At 35.3% G+C, this 23,391-nt stretch overlaps 1 protein-coding gene across 1 annotated transcript in view; it reads left to right on the plus strand.

Moving 5' to 3' along the window:
- CNTN5 (contactin 5) overlaps positions 1–23,391 on the plus strand; it is a 607,373-nt gene that overhangs the window by 518,779 nt on the left and 65,203 nt on the right. Inside the window, exon 15 of the mRNA XM_058822197.1 lies at positions 22,446–22,573. Within this exon, the coding sequence (XP_058678180.1) occupies positions 22,446–22,573 (128 nt within the window). The remainder of the gene's footprint in view (positions 1–22,445; positions 22,574–23,391) is intronic.

The following is a 23,391-nucleotide window of genomic DNA, read 5'->3' on the forward strand; positions in this document are numbered from 1 at the left end:
TGTTCTCCCTGTCTTCCAGACCTTTCAAGACCATGGACTTGAGTTATGGTAGCCCTGAAGTTCATACTGACATTATAAGTTCTGTGCCTCACTGATATGAATGTAAGAAACTATAAGAATTTCAGTAAGGAAACTGAAAGCCTGGACTATTTGAGCTGGAGAAATCTCATTTAGGCTCTTCTGTGTGTGGGAAGCAAACTGTTGTGCCCCAGAAGTTGGGCATAGATTTGCAGCTGCTAAATAGGAGCCACCTCTTTTGACACTTTAAGCTCTCACCTTCCTTCCTTGAGATGCTGGATAATCTACTCATTTTCCTCACATGGAAACAACTGTATTCTGGCAAAGTTTAAATAACAAGAAGATGCATTCAACAGCTTTGACCCTACAGTTGCTGAGCAAAGATTACTTGGCTGAATTAAATAAGTAAGTACTCAATAATTCACTAAACATTTAGCTCAACATTGATCATTTTGCACTTCAGCTGCCCAGCTGGCTGATTGCTGTTGGGATGTTGATTTTGCCGGCATGAAATGTCTTCCCAACAATGAATGTGCACTAAACTGCCAGTCAAGAAAGGTTTAGGATTAAATGATCACCTGGCTAAAGCTCTTTTCTTTGGTTTGTTATCAAAACCACAATGATTTGATTTGCCTTTTCTTCAAGAGGCAGTTTTAGAAGATACATACAACCATGCACACAAATATGCCTAGATAAACAAATACAAATTAATTTGCCAGCAATGTAATTTTTGAGATTTCTACAGATTTAACATTTTGATTTCTAACTGTACTTAGAAAAGTGGAGTCCAAATGTTCTGGTTCAAGTTGTTCAGCTCTGCTCAGAGTTCAATCTGTTTTAGTCAACTTTTGTGATGAAAAATCAGTTTCCATGTCCATTGTCATCCATGATACTCCAGATATTCTCATTGTAAAGTTTATCATAATAGACTGTCACAGAAAATATTGGTTTTGAAAGATTCAGTGAAGGATTAGATATTTAATTGTACAAAAATATCCACATTTCAAAAACATACTAATTTATTAATTTTTAATAGAACTTCAGGGATAAAGCTCTATTGTAGATTGAAGTATTGCTCTAGACTGCCTTTTGTGTCATTTTCCCTTCTCTAACTTCTTAAAACAGTCTTCAGCATTGTCCTATATGTTCCAAGCCCCCTTCCTTCAACCGTTCTCACTGGAATGACAAGGAACTATTATTTACAGTCAAAGTGAATTGAACATCTTGTGATATTATCCATTTTTCATCAAAGATTTAGACATGATAGAAGTAATTTTTTCTTTGTTAATTGGATTGAGCAGTATATGGGCACCAAGGTTATCATACTTCTGTAGTTATTAATGATAGTGCCAAATTTTCTGGATTATCCAGGTTTTTCTGTAAGGAGTGTTAATTGTTCAAAAAGACCATAAAAAAAAAAAAAAAAAACAAACTTACCTTAAATACATATTGTTATATCTAATTCTAGCCCAATTATAGAAGGTACTTTTTAAAGTTACAGCAAATAAAATAAGCTGAAACTGCTTTTTCCCCCCCCCTTTTTGATAATATTCTATATACACAGCTCAAATCTAACTTCAAAATTTTACAGGCTGAGGTGCTTATCTATTCATCTTGGAGCTCTAGGATATGCACTTTTTCATCATTTTTTACTTTGTGATTGGAAAAAGGCTTCATAAATCACTGAAACTCATCAAAAGAGGGTACGTGCCCCAAGTCTCAGTTCAAGAAATTGTTATTGTTTTTGTTTGCACAACAAAGTTGCAAAGTTGCAGACTTCTGTACTAGATAAACGCACTGTGAAATCAAAAAGATCTGCATTTTTTTATGCAATTTTTACTTTTTTAAGTGTGGTGAGGAGCAGAAAGTCCAAGACAGGGTTTTAGAACAGCATAAAATATTTCTTTTTTTTTCCTTTTTTCTTTTTTAATGGAGACAATTCCCACCTGTAGAGTACAACATTCATATAAACTTCACTGGATGCTGAGGCAGGTAATAACACAGTGATTTCTTTTATTATTTTTAGTATCAAAAGTCAGAGAAAATGTCAAGACATGCCAGGACTGAGGCAGTCATCTAAGTTGCATGATTGAGTTCCAAGTTTGAACAGCTGTCCTCAAAATTCTCAAACCCAATCTTTTTTTCCTTCTTCATATTTACAGATACATACAGTTGAGTATAAATGCCAGTCTGCCCATCCATCTGCATAGCTGTATGTGAGCAGTCTTTGGCATGCTTCAAAATTCCTCATTTTAGCCACTCACTCCTTCATGAACATCAAACTGTCCATTTCTTTCCCTTCTTAAATGCTCTTCCAGCTATCCCTTATTTTTAGGAAACCAATAATCATGGATTCAGAAGGGAAGTTGCATCCCTCTAATGGCAGTCAAAGATGAAATGTTTCAAAAGAGAAAGAAGGAGGTGAACAAGGAAGCAGAAGAAAAACACGGATTTAACTGAGGCTTAAATAGATGTCTAGATGTAGAAATTACAGAAAGAGAGGAAGAGAAAACACACATATCCTAAGGAATGTTTTGTAAATATCTAATCTATAAGTAATAGGTGCCTATTCCAGATGTTTTTGTACCCTTTGTTTCTACAGCATGGTGTAATTTGGCTGCAAACTTTTGAATGCATGGTCATTTGTCTGGGTTTAGTTCAAATATTCTAACATAATGACACCTCATTCACTTTGTTGGATAGGTTCCTTAATGTGCTAATAGATTTTGTTCATTGTTCATTACTGCTCAAGATTTATTTGATTTCAGTACGTGACTGATTTGTCACCATTATCTATGCAGTTACAAATACACTGTTCTGTGCCCACAGAGTTCTCCTTTATTGCGTTAACTTTAGAAACAATTTATTTAGTTTACTCAGCTGGGTCTGGCAAAATCATGTATGTACCATGGTTGGGAATTTGAATTAGGCTGCTCAGTCTTTGAATATTACTTATTTTTTAGTTGAAAATAATAAGCGAAGATGACACTTCTGTTTCCATGTTTGAGCATACACTTTATCAGTCTCTCAGAGTGACTTTTTTTATTTCTCATGCAATGGTACAGACCTTTTTATGTCACTGCAGATATTGAAATTCTGGATTATTTTCTTTTGAGCTTGAACTAGACAGCTGCTTTCGAACAAAAATGTTTCTCTGCTTTATAAAGATAAAATATATGTTTAATAAATGTAGAAAAGTCTATTTATATAATCACACCCCACATATCTGCACTAACAACAAATATTTAAATCTAGGAAGGAAAGGAACTCCTCTCTCTATTGTCCGTCTTCTTTTCATAATAATGTACAAAGGACTTTTTTATTGTGTTCAAAGAAGAAAACAGATGACTTTGTCTTTACTCTAAATACATTAATTAGAAGGAAACTAAGAAAAAAAACCAACATATTTTTAGAAAATATTTATGAAAGGATTGTGGGAAATCCTTAGTTATTGCATGACTGAATTTTTAATCCAGAATTACTGCACAATGAAGGTCTAAGGGGGAAAGGGAAAGGAAAATTACTTTGTTAGCCAAATAATACAGTTTAAAATTAAATAAAGTTTTGGGATTACTTTCTGTAGATATTCTAAATCTATAGGGAGCTACTGCAAGAGTCTGGGTTTTTTTTGTCTTCTAGATTGATAGGTCTCTACAAATTGACCCAATGTTGTATTGTTTCAGATTAATACTTATTGCAAGAAGCCAAGGTTAAATAGAAGCAGGTGCTGCCATAGTTACCACATGATGGATTACAAAAAATATGTGAGCTTCATTCACAGGATTGTCTATTTGGTAGAAAGACACTAATGAACACAAAGGTGAAAATGTTTTTCCATCTGTAGCTTATTTTGGGCATATGTGCTGAATTCAGGCTCTAATATCAAGGTGTGAAATGCCATGCATGTGGTCTGCCTATTACAAGACTTAATTGCACCTGTTTTGAGGGAATAGACAGGCTGGAAGGAGAAGTATTTTACATTTTCTCCCAAAAGTATCACAAAAGTGTTTTCTTGTATAAATTTAAAAACAAATACAGTGGAGGCTGGAAGCAGGGACACCAAAAGTATTCAAGTGTGTATGACAACAACCTAGAACCATGTGTTTATATTCATTGTTAGGGTGATTGTCCAGTTCCAAGTAGAACCACAGAACAGCCTATAGCACTCAGGTAAATTTATCACTAATGTGCTTCTTCTGACTACATCTTCACTGTGCATATTACAGGTGTTTTGCATCTCAAACACTTTTGAAATAGAACTATAATATTGAACTTGTTGTAATAATGATGAGAAAGTTATCATGTGCCACTGGCTTGTCAGGCTTTTCTGCTTGGAAACAGAGGAAGTTTCTCTGTCAAAGGCAGGAAGGTGAAAGGAAAATTTGAAGAAGTTATTACATTCATTAAAAAAGATATTTTAGCTATTACTGAGAGGAATTTTATATCAAATGTGAAAAACATCCATTAGGGGGAAAATTTCATTAGTATGTTAAAATGAAATATTTTTTCTATTATGTTAGCATATTGTTTTTAAATAATACGTGTATACATCCAAACTCCCATAATGTGGTACAAGCCAGATTTCCCTCTCTAAATGCACTGAATTCAAATCTATTCTATTAAAATTAGGGGGTCTGTCAAATAGAGAGATCAGTAGGAGCACTGTGCTCCACACTGGTGAAATTTGCTTTTGAGAAGGTCCTCCTATGGCTGTGACTCACAAGACAGTAAATCCCCTTTCAGACAGCTTGTTCTGATACTAAGTGTGCTGAAGGTATGTTAGAAAACACCGAAGCACAAAAGCAATCTGCTAATTCAGAATTGTTGGGGTTTTTAAACAGAAATCAAGTATCAGTAAACTTTGTTTGAATTAAGTAGTCTGTCCTCCCATGCCACTGGAAAACAAAATAAAAACATAAGAATATCATAAGCCCTTAATTATGAGTTTTGGCTAATTGGATGGAAACACCTATTGTTTTTCTGTCTCAAATGTATGATGGAAAGGGATACAGAGTGATTGTGAAATGGGAGAGTAAGATCCAGAGACACTCAGAATTAGGATATACACAGTTTTTATATAAGTTTCAGAGCTGAATATAGAAAATGCTAGTAAAATATGCCTCTGCTTTGCAAGATATTTTTAACAATCAGCCCTGTTTCCATTTTAAGCAGATGTTTTCCAGTGCATTTGTCTACGTCTTTGTTTCTTTGATCAGGCGTATGAACCTTTAAATTGAATTTCTGCATTTGTGGGTTTCATTTTAACAATTTCCTATTAATTAGACCAAATGAAATCAAATCTTATGGCTAGTGTCCCAGCATGAAGATCAAGAACTAATGTAGCTCCATACAATGAAACCCAAGTCATTATTTAATTGCCAAGGCATTAGTTGCTTAAACATGGTGATTAATTCATATGGCATTTACAAAGATGAACATGGTAATTGTGTAATTAATTAGATAGATATTGCCTTAAATGAATCAAGCCTTAATCTGTAAATCTCAACTAACACAGGCCTAATTTAAGTGGAAACATTTTAAATTTCTTTTATTTAATATTTTCTGGTAAAGATGGTAACTTTTGCCTAACTGGCAACATTTTGCACATGAAAATATTACTCCAATAACAATTCAGGATTTCTGTTCAGGCACCAATGATTTATTTAAACAAATTTCTGTACATAAGAACATTGTTGTGTAAAATGAGTTATAAAGAGGAGGAAGTAAGGCTTGGCACTATTTTTTGGAAGTCAGTTGTACTTGCTATAGAGCTTAGTTGGACAAAAACCTATTAAATTAATTTTTAAAGTCCCTGTCTTTGATCCCAAATTTTATTATTTTCTTTCATCCCATCTCATAGAAACTACTTCAACTTAGTGGCCAAACTCGAAATATTTCACACTTTTTATATGACTAGTGATGCAGAATGTTGAATACTAAAAATATTTTTTTAAATATTCTTATCAAAATATGTCATTTTTTGTTCAAAGTTAAAGAAATTCCAGAAATCTGGGAGAAATAAAAATAACATCCTGTAGTAAATTTGAACCTTTCACAACCATGGCTAATTCTATGGCGTTAGATACCAGAATAGTATCCCTAGAATACTTGAAAATCCTCTAAACATTAATTATCTAGTACTAAAACATTTTCCTTTTTTCCATCATGCATATTTTCACACACATGGGTAGGAAACCAGTATTATTTGTACTTCAAACATACATTTGTATCATCACAGCTAAGAATATGGTTCAACACCTGTGTTGCATCCAAGAATTTCTTGATGGTCTACATTTTTCTCTTGATTATAAACAAGGAACTAGTGGACTACTAATTCTGATCGAGTTTATAATTCAGGCAGAACATCAGCCAAAAAGGTTTTTAGAAGGTACCTATTCCCAGAAGGTGACCTTGGACACAAATGTCTCCTGTGGTTTCTTAGCTTATGTGCTGCCTACAACCTGGTTAAATTTCTATAGTAAAGCAAAAGCAAAATAAAAGGGAAGGTTTTGTCATTATTGTGTTACAGGAAAGACTACTTGCCTTCTGAAAGTATTCTTAGAACTACAAGATTTCATCTTTAAATGGAAAATTAGAATTGGATCATAGACAACGTAGAAAAAAAAAACGAGAAAATAAAAAAACTTGAGTGATCATGCAGCTGTAAGAATTAAAGCATAGCTGAGCTTAAGCAAGATCTCAAGCCCTGTATCTTCAAACACTCAGATGTGAAACCAGATCAGAAAAGTATCTGATGGGATTAAACCTATATCTTATCTCAAAGCCCCTTGCTTTGTGGTGAACTTAGAACTTTGAGGTTAAAATTATGTATAATGTCAACAACATAAACATTCTCATTTTGAGATGAAAATTGCTGTAGAAGACGTGATATTAGCTTGCAGCTATAAGGTTTCTTTATAGTCACAGTGAACACGAATCTTTCATCTCACCCTTTGTTTTTTGTTTTATTTTTTTATGGCAGCATTGCCTAAGGGCTTCAGTCTGTAGTGTTTTATTCTTTGATTATTTTACACTACCTTGCCTTCTTTACTAATTGTGACTTTTGAATCACAGTGCCCATATTCTAGAGGAGTTCAGAAAAGAGCTAGCATTCATTCTAAGGGTGCACAGGCAGCAAAAGAATGTCCGACATTTTCTTCACCCCAATTTGTCCCTCACCACTCTTCTCGTATCTGTCCTTCCTAGGTGAAACCCAGGAAAGTGCCTGGCCCTTGCAGGAAATTGGTTAGAAAGTAACAATAAAGTTTTATTTTACCTTCACTGTGCAGGGATAAGAATAATAAGTCTCTTAATAATTTCCTTTGCTTAACCATGAAGCCTAAGGTAAGACATTCTTGTTATTGTATAGACAGTCATTACTTGGTTCTTTAAATAAATACCAAATGTGGAGAAACAAAGTATAAATACAACTAATTCCATACTGACCAAGAAAAGCTTTTAGATACAAATCACAATTAGGTAGAAAGAGTAGTCTGTGAAAGAATGGTCAGTGGGCCATGGTTCATAAATGACTCAGAGGTCTCAAACTCTTCACACAGGTATAGGGATCACTAATGACCGCTTTGCAATGATAATTACTGCAAATCTATACTTATTTCATGTTTGGCAGTGGGGCCAACTGATTAGACAGCTGATTTATCTGCTGCTCATGTCATTGCTGAGCAGCTGAAGAAGTAGACTGTTCATTTCTTCCACTACAGACTACAGGCATTGAATGCATCTTCCCTTCTTGGATCACAGAAGCAGCTAAACTCAAATTGATGGATATTGGTTCTGCATTCATTGCATCTTCTTTCATATGAGGCAAAACCCTTTACATTGTCATTTATTTTAAGACTATTTTCTTCTTTTCCACCAACTATTTTCCTATTTTCATAGAACCATAGAAGAGATCAGATCAGAATTGACCCCCTAGTACCCCTTGCAATGAGTAGGAACACCTTCAGCTAGATCAGGCTGCCCGGGGCTCCATCAAACCTGACCTTGAATGTTTTCAGGGACTGGTTATCTACCAACTCTCTGAGCAGCCTTTTCCAGTCCTTCACCACCCTCATCGTGAAAAATTTCTTCCTTATATACAGTTCTAACCTACCCTCTTTTGATTTCAAGTCCTTGCACATTGTCCTATCACTACAAGGCTCATTAAAAATGTTCCCACCTTTCTTCTAAGTGTACTTTAAGTATTGGAAGGATGTTCCAATCGGAAGATTGGTGGTACAGGACTCATAATGTTACTGCATTATAAACATATGATAATTGAGCTAATTTCATTTAGTTCAGATATTTCACAATTCATGCTATCAGTCTGTATTTGAGTATGAATCTCCTTAGATTCTATATTTGAAGATATAAATCAAAGTGCTTCCACAGTAAAGATAAGCCCATAAGTTGGAGTGTTTATAAATGTCCATAAATAAAATTCCATCTATGAGCTTGGAACTTGTCAAGCAGCACCTTGAATATACACATATTTCTGTGTATCACTAAGCCTTATCACAGTCAATCCTGACCCTACATTTGAAGGTTTTAAACTATAATTCACTCTCAAAGGGATTTTTTTTTCTGATCCTTGTAGCAAAGACCCCACCTCACTGTGTTCCCTTCCGCAGCTCCACTGCTAAATGGCAGCTTAGGTTTCCACTCTCAATAAAAACAGTAAATAAAATTTTCTTATAAAAAAGCAATTTGTTTTTGCCAGCTATTCACGGAAGAAGCTGTGAAATCTTGATTTAAAAGGCCAATTGCTCTTTACATACTACTTTTGCAAAATCCATAAACAATCCTATAATCATATCCAAGCAACTATGTGAAGAGGACTGCAAAGGGTCTGAGTTCAAACACTCAAAAATAAGGGAAAAAAATTATGGATGAGGTTATAAGCATAATCTCAGTTCAGCAGGAATTCAAGTGTGATAGGAGCATGAGTCAAACAGAGTTCTGAGGATTTTACTGCAATTTTCATCAAAGTGAGCATGCTTAAATCGCTAAAAATCTTTGAACCACAGGAGCTATGTTTTCTTAGAAATGAAGTAAAATCAAGGGCCATTTTTTAAATGGAGAAAACTTGGCAGCAGAAAGGTGAAACTATAAACAAGTTACCCTCATTCACTGTGTCCTTGGAAGGGTCATCCTTCCCTTCAGGCTGGCTTTTAGCTCAGCAATCTTTCATCAGGTTTCAATAAACCTGTATGTAGTCATCTTTGTATCACTAGGAAAAATATCTTTCTTTTCATTGCCTCTGATCCCTGACTGTGTATTTTCCCAGACCTCTGAAGACAGGGAAAGAAAGATGCCAACACAGTGAACTGCAAAATGATGGGCAGAACTTGTGCCATCTGTCACTACCTGCTCTAAGGACACATTCACACTACTGCCTTTAGATACTTAGCTTAGCCTTGCCAGGTCCCTGGCAAGTAGTTAGCTGGTCTAATAGATTCAGAGTACACAAGTAAAGTTATTAAAAATAGATTAAAATTCTTTTAAATTTCTGGAAAATAATTCTGTGTTTAAAAGTGAGATGTGAATATAGAGTAGTAAGTGAGGTCTCTGTTGATTCAGTACTCCTCCCTGTCATCCTGAGAAGGGAGCTTGCTACAGCACAACTATATAAAATTATGAAATAGGGAGTGTTTTCTGATTAGTCTAGCTGTAGAATTACAGGACACAACTGCATATCTGCCAGCAGGTTATCCCTAGTGAGTCAGTAACTTTTTCATCCTACTTTCTGTGTTCCCAGCTCCATTCCAACATCATCGATAATGCACTTCGTAGGTAAGGTTAGGGAAGAAGTGAGATGTAGCAACATCTTAACATCTTGAGAATATCATAACATAACATTTTGTGCAGAAAAGAAGAGTTAGGGAAGAAAGAATGGGAAGCAAGTAAGTTTGAGAAGGGAAGTAGAATTTAAGCGAACAAGGAAATTATATCACTGAAGAAGTATCATGTTCTTGTCTCTATGCTGATGAGAGAAGATGCCTTTTTTTTGAGACCGTTGGTATGAAGACAGATAGTAAGCTTGGAGTTGTGTGCCATGTGAATGCTCTAATGCTGCTTTGACCATCTCAAATAGGAAACAAGAGCCAGATTTTATCATTAGAGTTTCCCAATATAATTACAACAGCAGATATCTTTGAATGATTGCATAGCTACTATGTCACCAGTCTGTCGGTGTGACATAGCTAATGCCACACAAAAATTTACTTCTGCCTCTAGACCAATATGGACCAATATGAGATCCTCTCTAATGTGGTGTGGCATTGCAACCATGACAGTTTATATCTTGAAATTAGCAACCCACAACTGATAACCTGTGGTCTGACCAGCGGGATGTAATGATGTATACCCAAACTTACCATGATAAGTAAGTGTTGGAGGACATTAAGTCTCATCCATCAGAGAACCTGTGGCTGGTAGAAGGAAGAGAAACCCAAAAGTCATCCAAATCCTTCAAATTATGTGGGCATTCAACACCACAAAATTAGCATTTGCATTTTCTGTCCAAGCACTTTCATTGGTTCTTGCTCGTCTCTGGAGCCTGTGGCCACCACAAATTTCCATCCATGCACAAGCAAGAAATGCACTGAGAGACAGGATGTAGAGGTTGTGTGTGGGCAGTTTATGCATAAAGCAAAATAGACTTGGCCTGAGGACACCTTTTTTTTCACATAGAGTGTTTCCCCCAAAAAAGTATGTGACCTTCTCACTGTGCGTGATGGGACACCTGATTCTAAAACAAGTGCCATCTTTGGGAGCAGCCTGGTGGAGTAGCACAGATAGAGTCACTGACTTTTTTTTTTCTTGTTCTATTATTTTTGTCACATTTTATTGCACATATCTTATATCACTGCAGGTATTCCATCTGTTATCTTCCATGCACGGCAATACAGCTGTAGATAGATACAGTTTTAAACTGAAGTTTTGAACAGAATCAAGTCCTACTGAACTGTTATTCCAACCTGTAATCAAAATTTTTGAGTTGTGGCTGAAGTGTGAGATATTCCAGAGTAAACTAAAGCTTCTAAGGTTCAAACAACTCTAATCAATAAATTGTTTGTCAGTAAGAACTTTGTACCCTTTTCACCTTTAGTGGCAATGTGGTTCTCTGGAGGGAACATGTGTCTTTTTAACTGCCTTTTCCAGTTAATAGACTGTATTTCACCTTGTGACATGAGAATAAAATAAATCTTGTTTCACCTAGTTTTCCAGCCATAGTAGCTGTTTCCCCCCCAGAATGCAAAATGAACTCATCTGACCTGAAAAGTGGAGTCAATAAGATCCTAGTTCATTTTAGTCAAAATCCCATTTACCACTCCTACAGTCTGGAAGTATTTTTGTGCTGAGCCAATGCTTTTAAACTGTCTCTCTGCTGAACTGATTGTCTCTCCTTCCTGCAAGATGTCTACATCCACAGGTCAGATTGGTTCTTTCACGAAACGTAAGAAAATTAATGTAGATCTCTCAGATTTAAAGCTTAGTTAGATATATTTTTTTACTTCTCATAAAGGTTTAAACACTGCATGACCTTCTAAGTAGGATCATTAACCTGTGGGTTTACTAATAAAAGAGATAACTAATTAGAGAGAGTTGTCCATTAGGAGGAAAGGTAGTATTCCAGCAATGCTGTCTTCCAGAACAAATTTTCCTCTGGTAATTTTGCATGAGCTGTAGAAACAGCACAGCCTTTGCTCTGCACTACTATTTATAATCAAGGCTTCTGAAACCTATTCTTTCACCAATATCTTAATAAACAGCAAGGTGTTGTTAGTAGAAGTATGGCCTTTTGAGCACACCCCTTGTCGAGGATGCAGTCAGGAAGTGTGTTGAGTGTAAATGATATAGAAATCCAGAGCTGTGTCACAGAAATAGGTTAGAGATGCATCATGGAACCATAGATGGATGGAAGGTTGTTTGTCAGGTGTGCTTTCACTCCACACATTTTTTATGAAGTCTGTTCTATCCCACAGATTTCTCCACTGTAAAGCTCCTGTCTAAAGGTGTGAAGTAGTGTGGAGTAATGGAGCCATGAGATAGCTTTTCACCTCTAGCCTTTGCTTTCTTTCTGGATGTAGCAAGAGATTATTGAGATCTTTCACATTAGATCTAATTGTCAGTGAAGATGATAGAAAAAGAAGCGTTGGAATTTCCAAGGGTAAACTCGGAAATATCACAGAACTAAGCAAACAAGTAATGACTGCCCCTTACTGGACACAGCATGGTAATCTCTGATATGAATAACCAGCGAACCAGCAGGGACATCTTACTGCAAAGCAGGACCAACTATTCTATTCTATCCCATTATTGCTGTACTAATACATGCCATTTTTATTGTGTACAATCTACCAAGCTTATAAATGCTCAAAATTCTCTAAGCATCTCAGCAAATGTATTTTGGAAGTAAAGTAATCTATGTTCAAATTATTCTTTTCCCATTTTCAGAAGTTGATTTTATACTGAAAATTATTTGACTGTGTCCCCTCTAGATCATGTATCTTTCATGAAAACAGCATGTCAAACTCATTTGTAGTCTAGCTGAGACCTTATGGTTATTAGACAGGGAGAAAATAGGGGCTATTTCACAACAGCAATGGTTGGAAGGCCAGCAGTTCTGTGGAGCACTGAATCTTATACTGACAGCTCTAAACAACTCGTGAAGAACTTTTAGCTATTGATCCAAGCCCAACATACATCATGCTAATGAATCTCCTCTCCAAAGAGTTTCTACCTGGACCAACATGCAGTAAGGGCAGACTTTGCACACTCTTCCAGAGGCACAATAATGATGAAAGCAATCAGTCTTCATCTTCCAGAATCCAGCAGTACCTACCATATGATATGTCTCCAGTTGACAATGGAGTCAGTTTGATGTGAGGATAAGGCAGACATTGCCACATTCACCTGTCCTGTCTCTGTACTACTACTGAGATCAGATATGAGATGGTTGAAACCACAGTTTTGCAAAATTCATTCAAAAGTAACAAATTAACAGAATGCTACATTAATAGCATTTAACAGTAGACCATTAAAACTATCTCAGCCTTCCTTTACAAGACCATATAAATCTCATTATCCTATTTCTGAAAATGTTGGGAAAGAATATGCTTTCTTTGGTGTGTTTTGATGCTTTATATGAATGGGACACAGAAAGTTCTTATCCTTTCAAACCTCCATGCTGGCTATTTTAGAAGGATTTACAACCCTCTTGCTGATTTGGTTCTCACCAGTCAGCTTCCTTCTCAAGCATCCACCCATCAGTTTGACTGCTAGTCCTTTACCTCCTGGCTTGGGATTAGGGCATTCAGCTCCCTGTGGCATTCCAATACTGACTATGTATGCCAGGGAGAGAGCACTACCAAGTAGAAAATACCTCAATCAATGGGGAGGGGTCTTAAACAATGCATATTAATTACCTGCAAGCTGAAATGGTTTGGGTTTTTTTTTTTTTAGTGGGGGGAGGACACAATAACTGTTTGTGTTTATTTTTCTTGAGAGCAAGGGTTTAATACAGAACAATAATTTATTCTCTTCTATCCAGTTCTTCTATTCACATGAAAGCAGTAACAATATATCTAAGAAAAGAATTTTTCAGAGAGGTGGGAAATATTCAATGTCATTGCTGTGTTACATAAAAGCATCACTTGCAGTTAATATTCTAGTAGTGCTGTAGAATCAACACTGGAAAGCAGGTTCCATCTGACTGGGCATCATTACACAGCTTACAACAATAGTGCTTTTGCTAGATGACTGCTAGATGACTTTCATATGATGAGCATATGAAAACTTCCCATGTAAGCATATAATTAACAGTCTTCAATTTACAAGAATATAATTTGAATGAAATTTAAGTTTCTACTCTTCATATTATATTGCTGAAGTTAATGTTAACTCTTCAAGCATAGCATAGTTTGGCTGTTTTGAGACGTGTTTTATTTAGTACAAGCCATAAAAAAATCATGTAGTTGAATGAAATAATGTTATTTTACACTGGCTGAAGATCTGCCTCCTTGAGCACCTGGTCTATTTGAATTTTACCACTTGCATATAAGTCTGCCTTTGAGTATTAATGTTACTTTTCTAACTAACAAGTGAAACACAGAAATATCTTAGACTAACTAAAGTTTCCTGTGTATTTTTCTTTTCCTGGAGGGATCATGCAGACCTTGCAGAAGTTTTTATTTCTTAAGCTTCTGAGTAAAAGAGAGTAAGTTAATAATTCATTGTTGTCACTTAGAAACACAGAGAAAATTATTGTGATAAAGCTTTTCCTGAAAAGAAGGAACCTTTTTGCAGCAGGGAAAAATTTCTGACATTGAAACAGTGTGCAAAAAAAGAGGAACACATTTAATTATTAAAAATATTTAAATATTAAAATGTATATAAAATTTAAATGGGTCAAAAGTATGATATGGATTTTAAAAATATGAAAGAACATTTTAATAATTTTAGAGTATTTTCAGCATGTTTAGAGACAAATTGCTCTAAACCAATTGTATTTTATAAGGGCTTTTAAAGGAAGTCTTGGACTTCAATGCAGGGCAGAAAAGACCTTAAATGGCCTTTCCTAACAATTTTTTGAACAAGTGTTTCTAGAACACTTACCCTCATGTGTCTTCTGAGTAATACTCCCAGTTCTTTCTTTGCTCAAGATGAAACACATTTGACGGTAAAATATTTGAGCAACACAACAAAATACCAATTAGTAAAGTGATATTAAATTTTCAATATGTACCAACACTTCCTCGAGCATACCAGTAAAAATGGAGAATAATTTAAATATTTGCTTGGTGTATAATTTCTCTAATTATACACCAATCAAATTCACTCTAAATTCACTGATGTGAATTTCTGTTACCTTTACAGTTAGGCTCTATTTCAAATTATTACCTCAGTTATCTTGTTTATTATCTTAGAAATTCAATTTTTAGCACCTTTCTATCATCTTTGGCATTGGTGCTATTAATAGAGTCTTTAAAGCAAATTATGTGCTTAAGTTTTGGTTTGAATAACTTCATAAATGCAAAGGATGATTTAAAATAATAATGACTAGCTGGTTTGTACAAAGAAAAAAGCACTCCTAAAGACCCTTCTGATTGTGACATATCAGTGTTTTCCAGATTTTACTGCACAGAAGCACTGCAGAGATCATATTTATTCCCTGGGCTTAGAACAGAAACCACATTTGTTAGCAAAAAATAATTTCTTGTGTCATCCACATGAAATTATATTTACATACATGGACAACATTTGCACCAGGGAGAGCTATGTATTTTCATGCACAAATGTTCCTGTGCAGCAATCAGCAAGGACAAATGAAAGGCCTGGCTGTGACACTTTGAAAGAAACTGCCCTAAGACAGTTTGCATAGATTAGCTTAAATAGAGCTGGAAGTAGTTTGTGGGATATTAATAATAAGGTTTAGCATATTCCAATGACCTAAGATATCACACACAGGAATTGCACCATTATAAATGTTTGAAAACATGACGTGAAGAAAATCCAAATAATTTCATGCTTTGCCAAGAGACTATGCCAAATATAGGGTTTTTTTCCTAATTGAGTCAAGAATATTAAAATAAAAATTATCTAGGGTGATATTATTAAAAAATTAATATAAAGTAGATTTTCTTTTGCTTATCTAAGTGGCTTTACTATAGCAATGACTCACATCCATTTTCTGTAAACATTAGAGGTTTGTGGATCTATTATGAAGGAGCAAGAGAAAGTAAAAGGGAATGAGATAGTCCAAAGCCATTCAGCGAGAAATAAGGTTTTCAACTATTTACAAATACTTGTTCTGATTCCTTGTAGTCTACATTAAAAGAAACTGACAGATCCCAAACCCAAACTAATGTCAAATGACAGATTGTTCAGATCAGAACACTGTGAGGGGCCACAGGCTAAATGAGTCAGTGCAGCTTCTCTCCATTTGCATCTTTAAAATTCTTATTTCCAACATGCAGACAAACCAACTTCATACTCCTGATTTTAGATCCAAATGAAAAATGCAGGGTATGATTTTCTGGCCATCAATAACTTTCTTTTTCATTCCAGTTACTAGATGTTAAAGTTTGTAAAGGTTTTAACTAAATCTTATGCTTCCCTTATTGCTGTGGTTATATCTCTAATGTGCAGTAAAAATTTTCTTTGGTTTGAAAGCCAGAAGAACTAATTGAAAACAGAGAAAGATAATAATATCTACAGCCTAACCAAACCACCCATTTCTAATTCTTCCTCCCCACCAAAAATGGTACATCTGGCTTCTATTTTTTCTTACTCTGTAATTGTTATTTAAAGAATATGGAGCTCCAAGTATAAGCTGCCTGACATTAATTTCAATTAAGATCCAGACACTGTGTCCCTGTCTGAAGCACTGTGTAAGAAGTGCTTAGTAAAATCCCAAATTGTTGTGCAGCAATTGTAATGTTTGCTGCCTCAACTTCTTCAGCATCCAGAAACAATTTCTACCACAGCCTCAAGACATCTGCTTGTGAGAATCTGCTATGAACGATGCTAGAGAATGAAAATTAGAGTTTCCATTTCTCATTATCTGAATCTTGATGGAAATCTCTGCTCATTGATCTAACGTGATATGGAGAACAAATGCACATCCTGGCCCCAGTGGGTCAAGGTAAAACTGTCCCTGGTGATAAAGAAGGCTGAAAATTTCCAGCATCAATTTTCAACATAAAATAGTATGTCCTCTACTACCTCCAAATAATAGCTGAGAATTTCCATGGTGGGTTATACCAGCTGTTAATGAACTAATAATTTTTTAGTAAGACGGGGGAACAGTAAAAGTATCTGCACTACTAATACATTTCATTTATACTAAAGAATCAGTCAAAGGAAAAATTATATGGGAGGCAGAATAGATCTCCTTTTTTTATATCAAAACAATGACGTCTGTATTTCCCATGTCTTACTCCCTCCCCTCAACATAAGACCAGAGTTAACAGTCATAACTCTCAAAATTTTTCTGTAAACAGAGCAGCAGGAAGGAAAAAAAATTGCTACCTTTTAATCAAAATACTGTAAAAAAAAATTCAAAACTTCCCATTACAGCAACTCCTACATATCATATCATATCATATCATATCATATCATATCATATCCTACTCCCATTCTCTAAATCACATGAAACCCAAAGGAATCTGAGCTTTGCCATGCACATTTGTAGGGACCTTACACTCTGCTCATTTCCATCAGCATGTTCCTTACCTCCTGTCAGTCCGAAGATTAAGAGAAGGCATTCCAGACTGCTAAATAAAGGATGCCCAAACACCATCCATAAGAAAAGATCCAGCATTTCTTATGAGCCTGATTTCCATCCATCAGCTTCTTAGCAAACACTTGGCCTCAGAGAACACCTTTCTATTCATGTCAACATCCCATATGCAAACAGTGTGGAATTTCATCCTTCCAGATGAAGCTGCACATTCTTTATCAAAGACTTACTCTCCCTGATGCATACTTCATTGCTGAAAGAAGAACAAAATTGACAAAATTCCTGATCTGAGTGAGCTAATGCATTTTTGTTTAAACAAATGTACTGTGTGTTTTCAATCTAAACTTTTATTGGTGATTATAAACTTTGAATAGACTGCAATGTTTTTACAGTTAAAATACTAATTTTAAAATATTTTTTGAAAAATACAGTTGCTGAGTATTTTCCAGTGTTAATCTAAGTCCAATCCTGAAGCCTTGGAGAGGAAAATTTATACTCTCATTCATATTTCTATGGCTTTGTAGCAGTTCTCTAACTAATTTAGCAGATTATGCAGTCATTAGCAAAGCTGACATTCTAGAAATGCTGCTAATATGTATGTCCAAATTTGCTGATGTTCTTGGCAAGCTGGGCATCCAACAGCTGCACTACTTCTGATAAAATCAGAGTGGAAAATTATAATATGCAGAGATATAAAGCATACTTTGAAATCACATTCAATTTCAATTTAGGTCTTTTAATTATTAATTTGTTGGGGGGGTTTCAGCTTCATTGGCAGTGAAGCTTGCGGCTAATTGATTTCCATGTCTGTGCTTCAAGAACTTACACTCTCTCACAGGTCTTCTGTCATGTGTGTCAGCCCAGTGCAGGTGTCTAATGGATAGCCAGGTTCTGCATGAGCAGGTAGCATGGATCAATAGGAGAAGCAAAAATTGATACTATCCACACTGTCCACTCTCCAAAGCTTCTCTTTGGAATAGCTCTAGTTCCATTCCACAGATGGATTCCCATTTTTATCTGAAAAGCAATTGAGTCCTCAAGCATCCCTTCTACTTTAGCTTCAATGGAAGTTCAGGTGCTCAGACAGCTTCATTTCAGAAACAAGACCACAGCAAGTGGGGACAATGAGGAAATTAATTTCCATGCCTTGCAGCAGCTGGGATTTTGTCCCAGAAATTATGCCAGATCCTGAAATGTACTTATATCTGGAGAACTAAATTAAGATTTGAGGGTGAGATTCAGTTCCAGGTTGAGATCCAAAGTGTGGAGATCTGCAATGTGAATTAGACATCGGCACCTTTTTACCTTTAATAGAAGTTCAACTGGCTGCTGACAAGATCTATGAATTAACATGTAATATAGAAACTCATCTCACCGTGCAGTTTTAATTTTACAAGCAGACTCCAGAACAAAAGGTTTTCTTTCCTCCCTGGTCATCATGTTGATCTTTCCAAATGTCAGCTTGATTAGAATTAATCTTTCTGAATACTGATGATCAAAATTAGTTTAATTATATTTCCTCAGCACTTCATGTATTAATACTTCTATAAAGAGATGCACATTGGTATCTGATATATTCTAGGGTTGCATTTTCCTTTACTGCATGGTCCTCTTAGTTCAGAGTCACAACTACTGCTTTTCTACCAACCTACTGCTCAGTTGCTGTCTCAAAGAACCATTTATTTAATCAAATTTTTAGCAGCCTTTTCGTATCCTGGAAACTCTGAAAAATAATATCATAGTATAAAAAACAATTTCTCTCTCTGAAAAAAAGAAGTCTTTTCTTCAACCACTTTCTTAAAAATCCTTGATTTTTATATTAAATGTATTTAACCAACCATGGGAATTTCAGCATGAAAATAATTCTTGAAACCCATGGAAGACTAAATCTGCACTTATTTTCTCTAGAAAATATTTCTTTTTATGGAATATTATAATAGTTTAATCTCTTTCAATGTACTTAGGTTAACCCATGTTCAATTTTATCTGAAATCCATTTGCTGTTATATCTTACTTCCACTTTCCTAGCAATTACTGTTAAAATCTCTGTTGCAGTTGATCTCAAGACAAAATATTTTTTGACATGACATGAGACATTAACTCTCATATCCTTTTCTTCATGTTATTAGACAGATGAAAATTCTTTTTTACAAAGACACTGATTTTGTGCCACTTTTTTCCAGAAACCTTCCTTGGAAAATATCCATCTCCTTTATGTGACTACAATAATTTTTCTTATACTTAAATAAAATAATTTCCAAACTCTCACCGTGATCTCTCAACCATCTTTTTTCTATTTGTTAATCTATCATCATCTGTCCCTCAGTTGCTAGTTAGTTAATAATTTAGGGTTGCTTCTTTTCCTGAATTGTCCTTAATTCTACCCCAGCCCCATTTTCCTCTCTTTGCTTACCTTCTATTTATGAAGTGAAAAAAACTTTTTGCTATGAAACTTTTTTGTTAAAATATGTAGACATGCTTCACAGGTGGTCTCTCTGTGACTGAGAGATACTGGCAGGGAAGGAGGAGAAATCTATGATCCTGCTGTGTGCAGCAAGTATTGTATGCATAAATAAAGCATTTCAGTTTCCATCATAACCAGGCCTCTGGCTTCTTTCCCAAACACACACAAAAAAAGGGAGAACAGATGAGTGCACCTTAAAGAAAATATTAATTTCTGAGCCAAATAATTCACCAGCAAATGTGTTTGCAATTCCTTTGATTGAGTGATTACTCTTTCCCTCATGGATAACAGGAGCTTTTAACTATGGAGAAATGTAGTTGACAATATCCATAAGATTCATTAGATAACCCTCCATATGCATCTAAATTTCTTTTCCTCCAAGGTCAGAATTCCAAAACTGTTTTATATCAGGACCTAAATAGTGTATAAGCTTTTATAATTTGCAAAAATTAAAGGAATATCCTGGGCTTTTTACTGATCCTGTCAGTATATTGATGAGAACTATCATTGTTCTGCAAAAACTATTGCCATACAAATTATGTCATCAGAACATTGAAAACTGAGCATGTTGATAGAATTGTTTTTTAAATTAGAAGGAGCGGCGAAGAAGGAAGTTTGCATCATTGTCAGTTTCTAAAGCAGAATGTTTCTTCAGAGGCGTGACATACTGTAACAAAGTTTCAAGCCTTCTTATTTGTTGGGAAAAAAAATCAAACCCTCAAAACTCGAATTCAGAGTCGTTTGCTTAATACAATAACGTTTTCTATAAAATTACCTTTAGACAAATAACGTGACTCAAATACTGGTGTAAATGTTTTTAGAGCAGGATGGGAGAGGCATCCTCAGGTTGTACTGGGGAACCCTTGAGTTGGCATGTCCTTCCTCTGCCCCATTCACTTTTGAAGCTATTATTTTCTTCTGCTGTCTGCTGAGAGCAGTGAGTGGTTTCACATCCAAAGTGAACAGAAGCACATTTTTCATTGGAATGAAATTCTGTTTTCTCCACTGAAATTTTTATGAACCTTGGATAATAAACCACCATTTCTTACAGAGTTAGAAAATAGGGAATATTGGAAGGAAGGAAGTGGCGTAAGAAGGAGGTGGCAGAAGTGGCGGAAGGAAGTGGCAGAAGGAAGGAAGTGGCAGAAGGAAGAAAAAAAAGAAAGAAAAGAAAGAAAAGAAAGAAAGAAAGAAAGAAAGAAAGAAAGAAAGAAAGAAAGAAAGAAAGAAAGAAAGAAAGAAAGAAAGAAAGAAAGAAAGAAAGAAGAAAGAATAGTGCAGTCTCATATTAATGATTTAATTTGAGCACTTTTAAACCTATATAAATCACTTCTAGTATCAAAGGTAACAGCTGTGAAGTTTAACACATACAGCCTATAAATGTAATTCCTTTCCTCTTTTGCTGCTGATGAGCCCAACCCAGTCCTGTCATAAGCGCCATACTCCTGATTAAATACTTCTCAAGAGTAAAACACAACATTGTACTGTACCTTCCATGATTTCTAACCATAGACTCCACAGAGGATTCTCAACAGAAGGAGTGCCAGTCTGTACGGTATCGCCCAGAAAGTCCTCTTGGGACAGGTATACCTAAAAATCCACCCACCCCGGGGAAAGAGCCACCCACCTACTTATTTGGATTCTCTAACACAGAGGTGTTACCTTAGTTTTCAAATACAGGAGAAGGAAGCATCCCATGTCCTCCCCCACTTCTATGAAATGGCTGAAAGCATTTGCTGAGGATAATCTGCTTCCAGTGTCCGTGCTCCCAGCCGACATCTCCCAGCACCTTTGAGAGAGTCACAACCCCTACTCAGCCTGGGAAAGGATACACAACACCTTCAAGCAGGGCTTGGATTAAACACCATCAAAGAGTTGTCATATTCCTTTTAGGCTCCTAGTGCTCTGTCAGAAAAAGAGCCGTGATTATTTACTGCTCTTCCAGACTGCACCTCCAAGATAGAATAAATTCAGTGTCTTTGTCTGTTTAGAAGAGCAAAAAGAGTGTTAATTTACACACTGTTTTACGGATTTTATGATTAATATTGTGTAAGCAAAACCAAAATTTGAATGTGAGCAGCTAAACATTTCTCATGAATATGCTTTAGTGGGGTTACTTACCAAGAGGTACAGTGGAGCTGCAATTATAGACTCAGAAAAAAAAGCAACAGACCCATCTACAAAAAGCAAAGATTATTTAAATTATTTAAATCCCTTTGCTACACTGTGCTGTGATGCCATAAATCCTCTTTTGACCAGATACAATTATAGGGGTTTTTCCCTTGTCTTTTGAATTTTGCTTCCCATTCTTCTCAGATCTGATTTCTAAGGTCATTTTTTTTCTAGATGGAATAGCCTGTGCTTGAAATTGAAATGTGATTTGACAAAAATATAGTGGTGAAACTTTGAAGAAAAATTATGAAGGATTACCTTTTTTACTGTTCTACAAAAGTTTCATTACTATTCACCCCTAATAAGTGTCATAGGATACTAATCCACTGATGTTTCTGTGAAAATTTTGAATTAAGGAAGGACTAGTAAAATGGATTTATTAAAACCTTTTTGAAACAGAAGATAATTCAGTTATCATCTTCATCATCCCTTGCTACAGAGGCAGCAGTTCTTAATCCTATTTATTATCTCTGAAAGATATCATCATGGTGTTTGGCTGGTAAGATGAGAGAGGTATTTATATATTTATGGACTTATCCTTTCCAGGATAACTATTCTTCCACATGGGAGTCTGCGAATCCTGAATGCTTCCAAGTCTGATGAAGGGCGGTATTTATGCCAAGGTGTAAATGTATTTGGATCTGCAGAAATCATTGCATCGCTATCTGTTAAAGGTATGAAAAAATGCTTTGATGGTAATGATGGTTTATTTTAACAAATACTTAAATATTATCCCCAGCCAACTATAAACCAGCCTTTTTTATTCTCCAGGCAGAATAAAAAAGGATTTCCAACAAGCTAAGGGGACTAAACTCCATCTGGTCAAACATTGAATCAGATTGTATACTCCAGCTGTTTTATTGTAGATGTGTCATAAGAATTAATATATATATTAAATCAATCAAACTATAAATAATTCTATAAGTAAAGGAATCAATATTGCTTTTAACATATTTTATCTTTGGGAACTCACTTACCCCTAACTTTTTCTGCATGAGAAGAAACCTTTAAATAAAAGTAATAATTGTATCTATATAAAATCCAGAGAAAGGTAATACCTTAGAAGATTAATAATAATACTAACACTACTGAATAGCAATCCATTTCTGAACCTTTTTTTCTTTTTCATTTTTCAGCTGAATTAATGGATTTTCTTTGCAGGTGTTCAAGCCTTTTGACTTCATTTTTCAAGCTTCTTCCTGTATTTAGTAATCCAAGAAATATTTTTTATTATTTTACATGACAAAACCGGAATTTTCATACAATCGCAAGATTCTAGGTGCTGCAGTCTCAAAAAAAAAAAAAAAAAACCAAACCAAAACGAAACAAATCTCTTTCCTGAAACTTGTAAAATTAATTAATTAATTAATTAATCCATCTCAGATGTTCCATCGATTCCTGTTTAGGATTCTGCCCTATTGACTCCATGAAACTATCTGTACCTTCGGACCCCCAGTGTCATTCTTCAGAGCATATTATGAATATCTTTCAG

Source organism: Ammospiza caudacuta, chromosome 2 (assembly GCF_027887145.1).
Source record: "Ammospiza caudacuta isolate bAmmCau1 chromosome 2, bAmmCau1.pri, whole genome shotgun sequence".
Lineage (NCBI taxonomy): Eukaryota > Metazoa > Chordata > Aves > Passeriformes > Passerellidae > Ammospiza > Ammospiza caudacuta.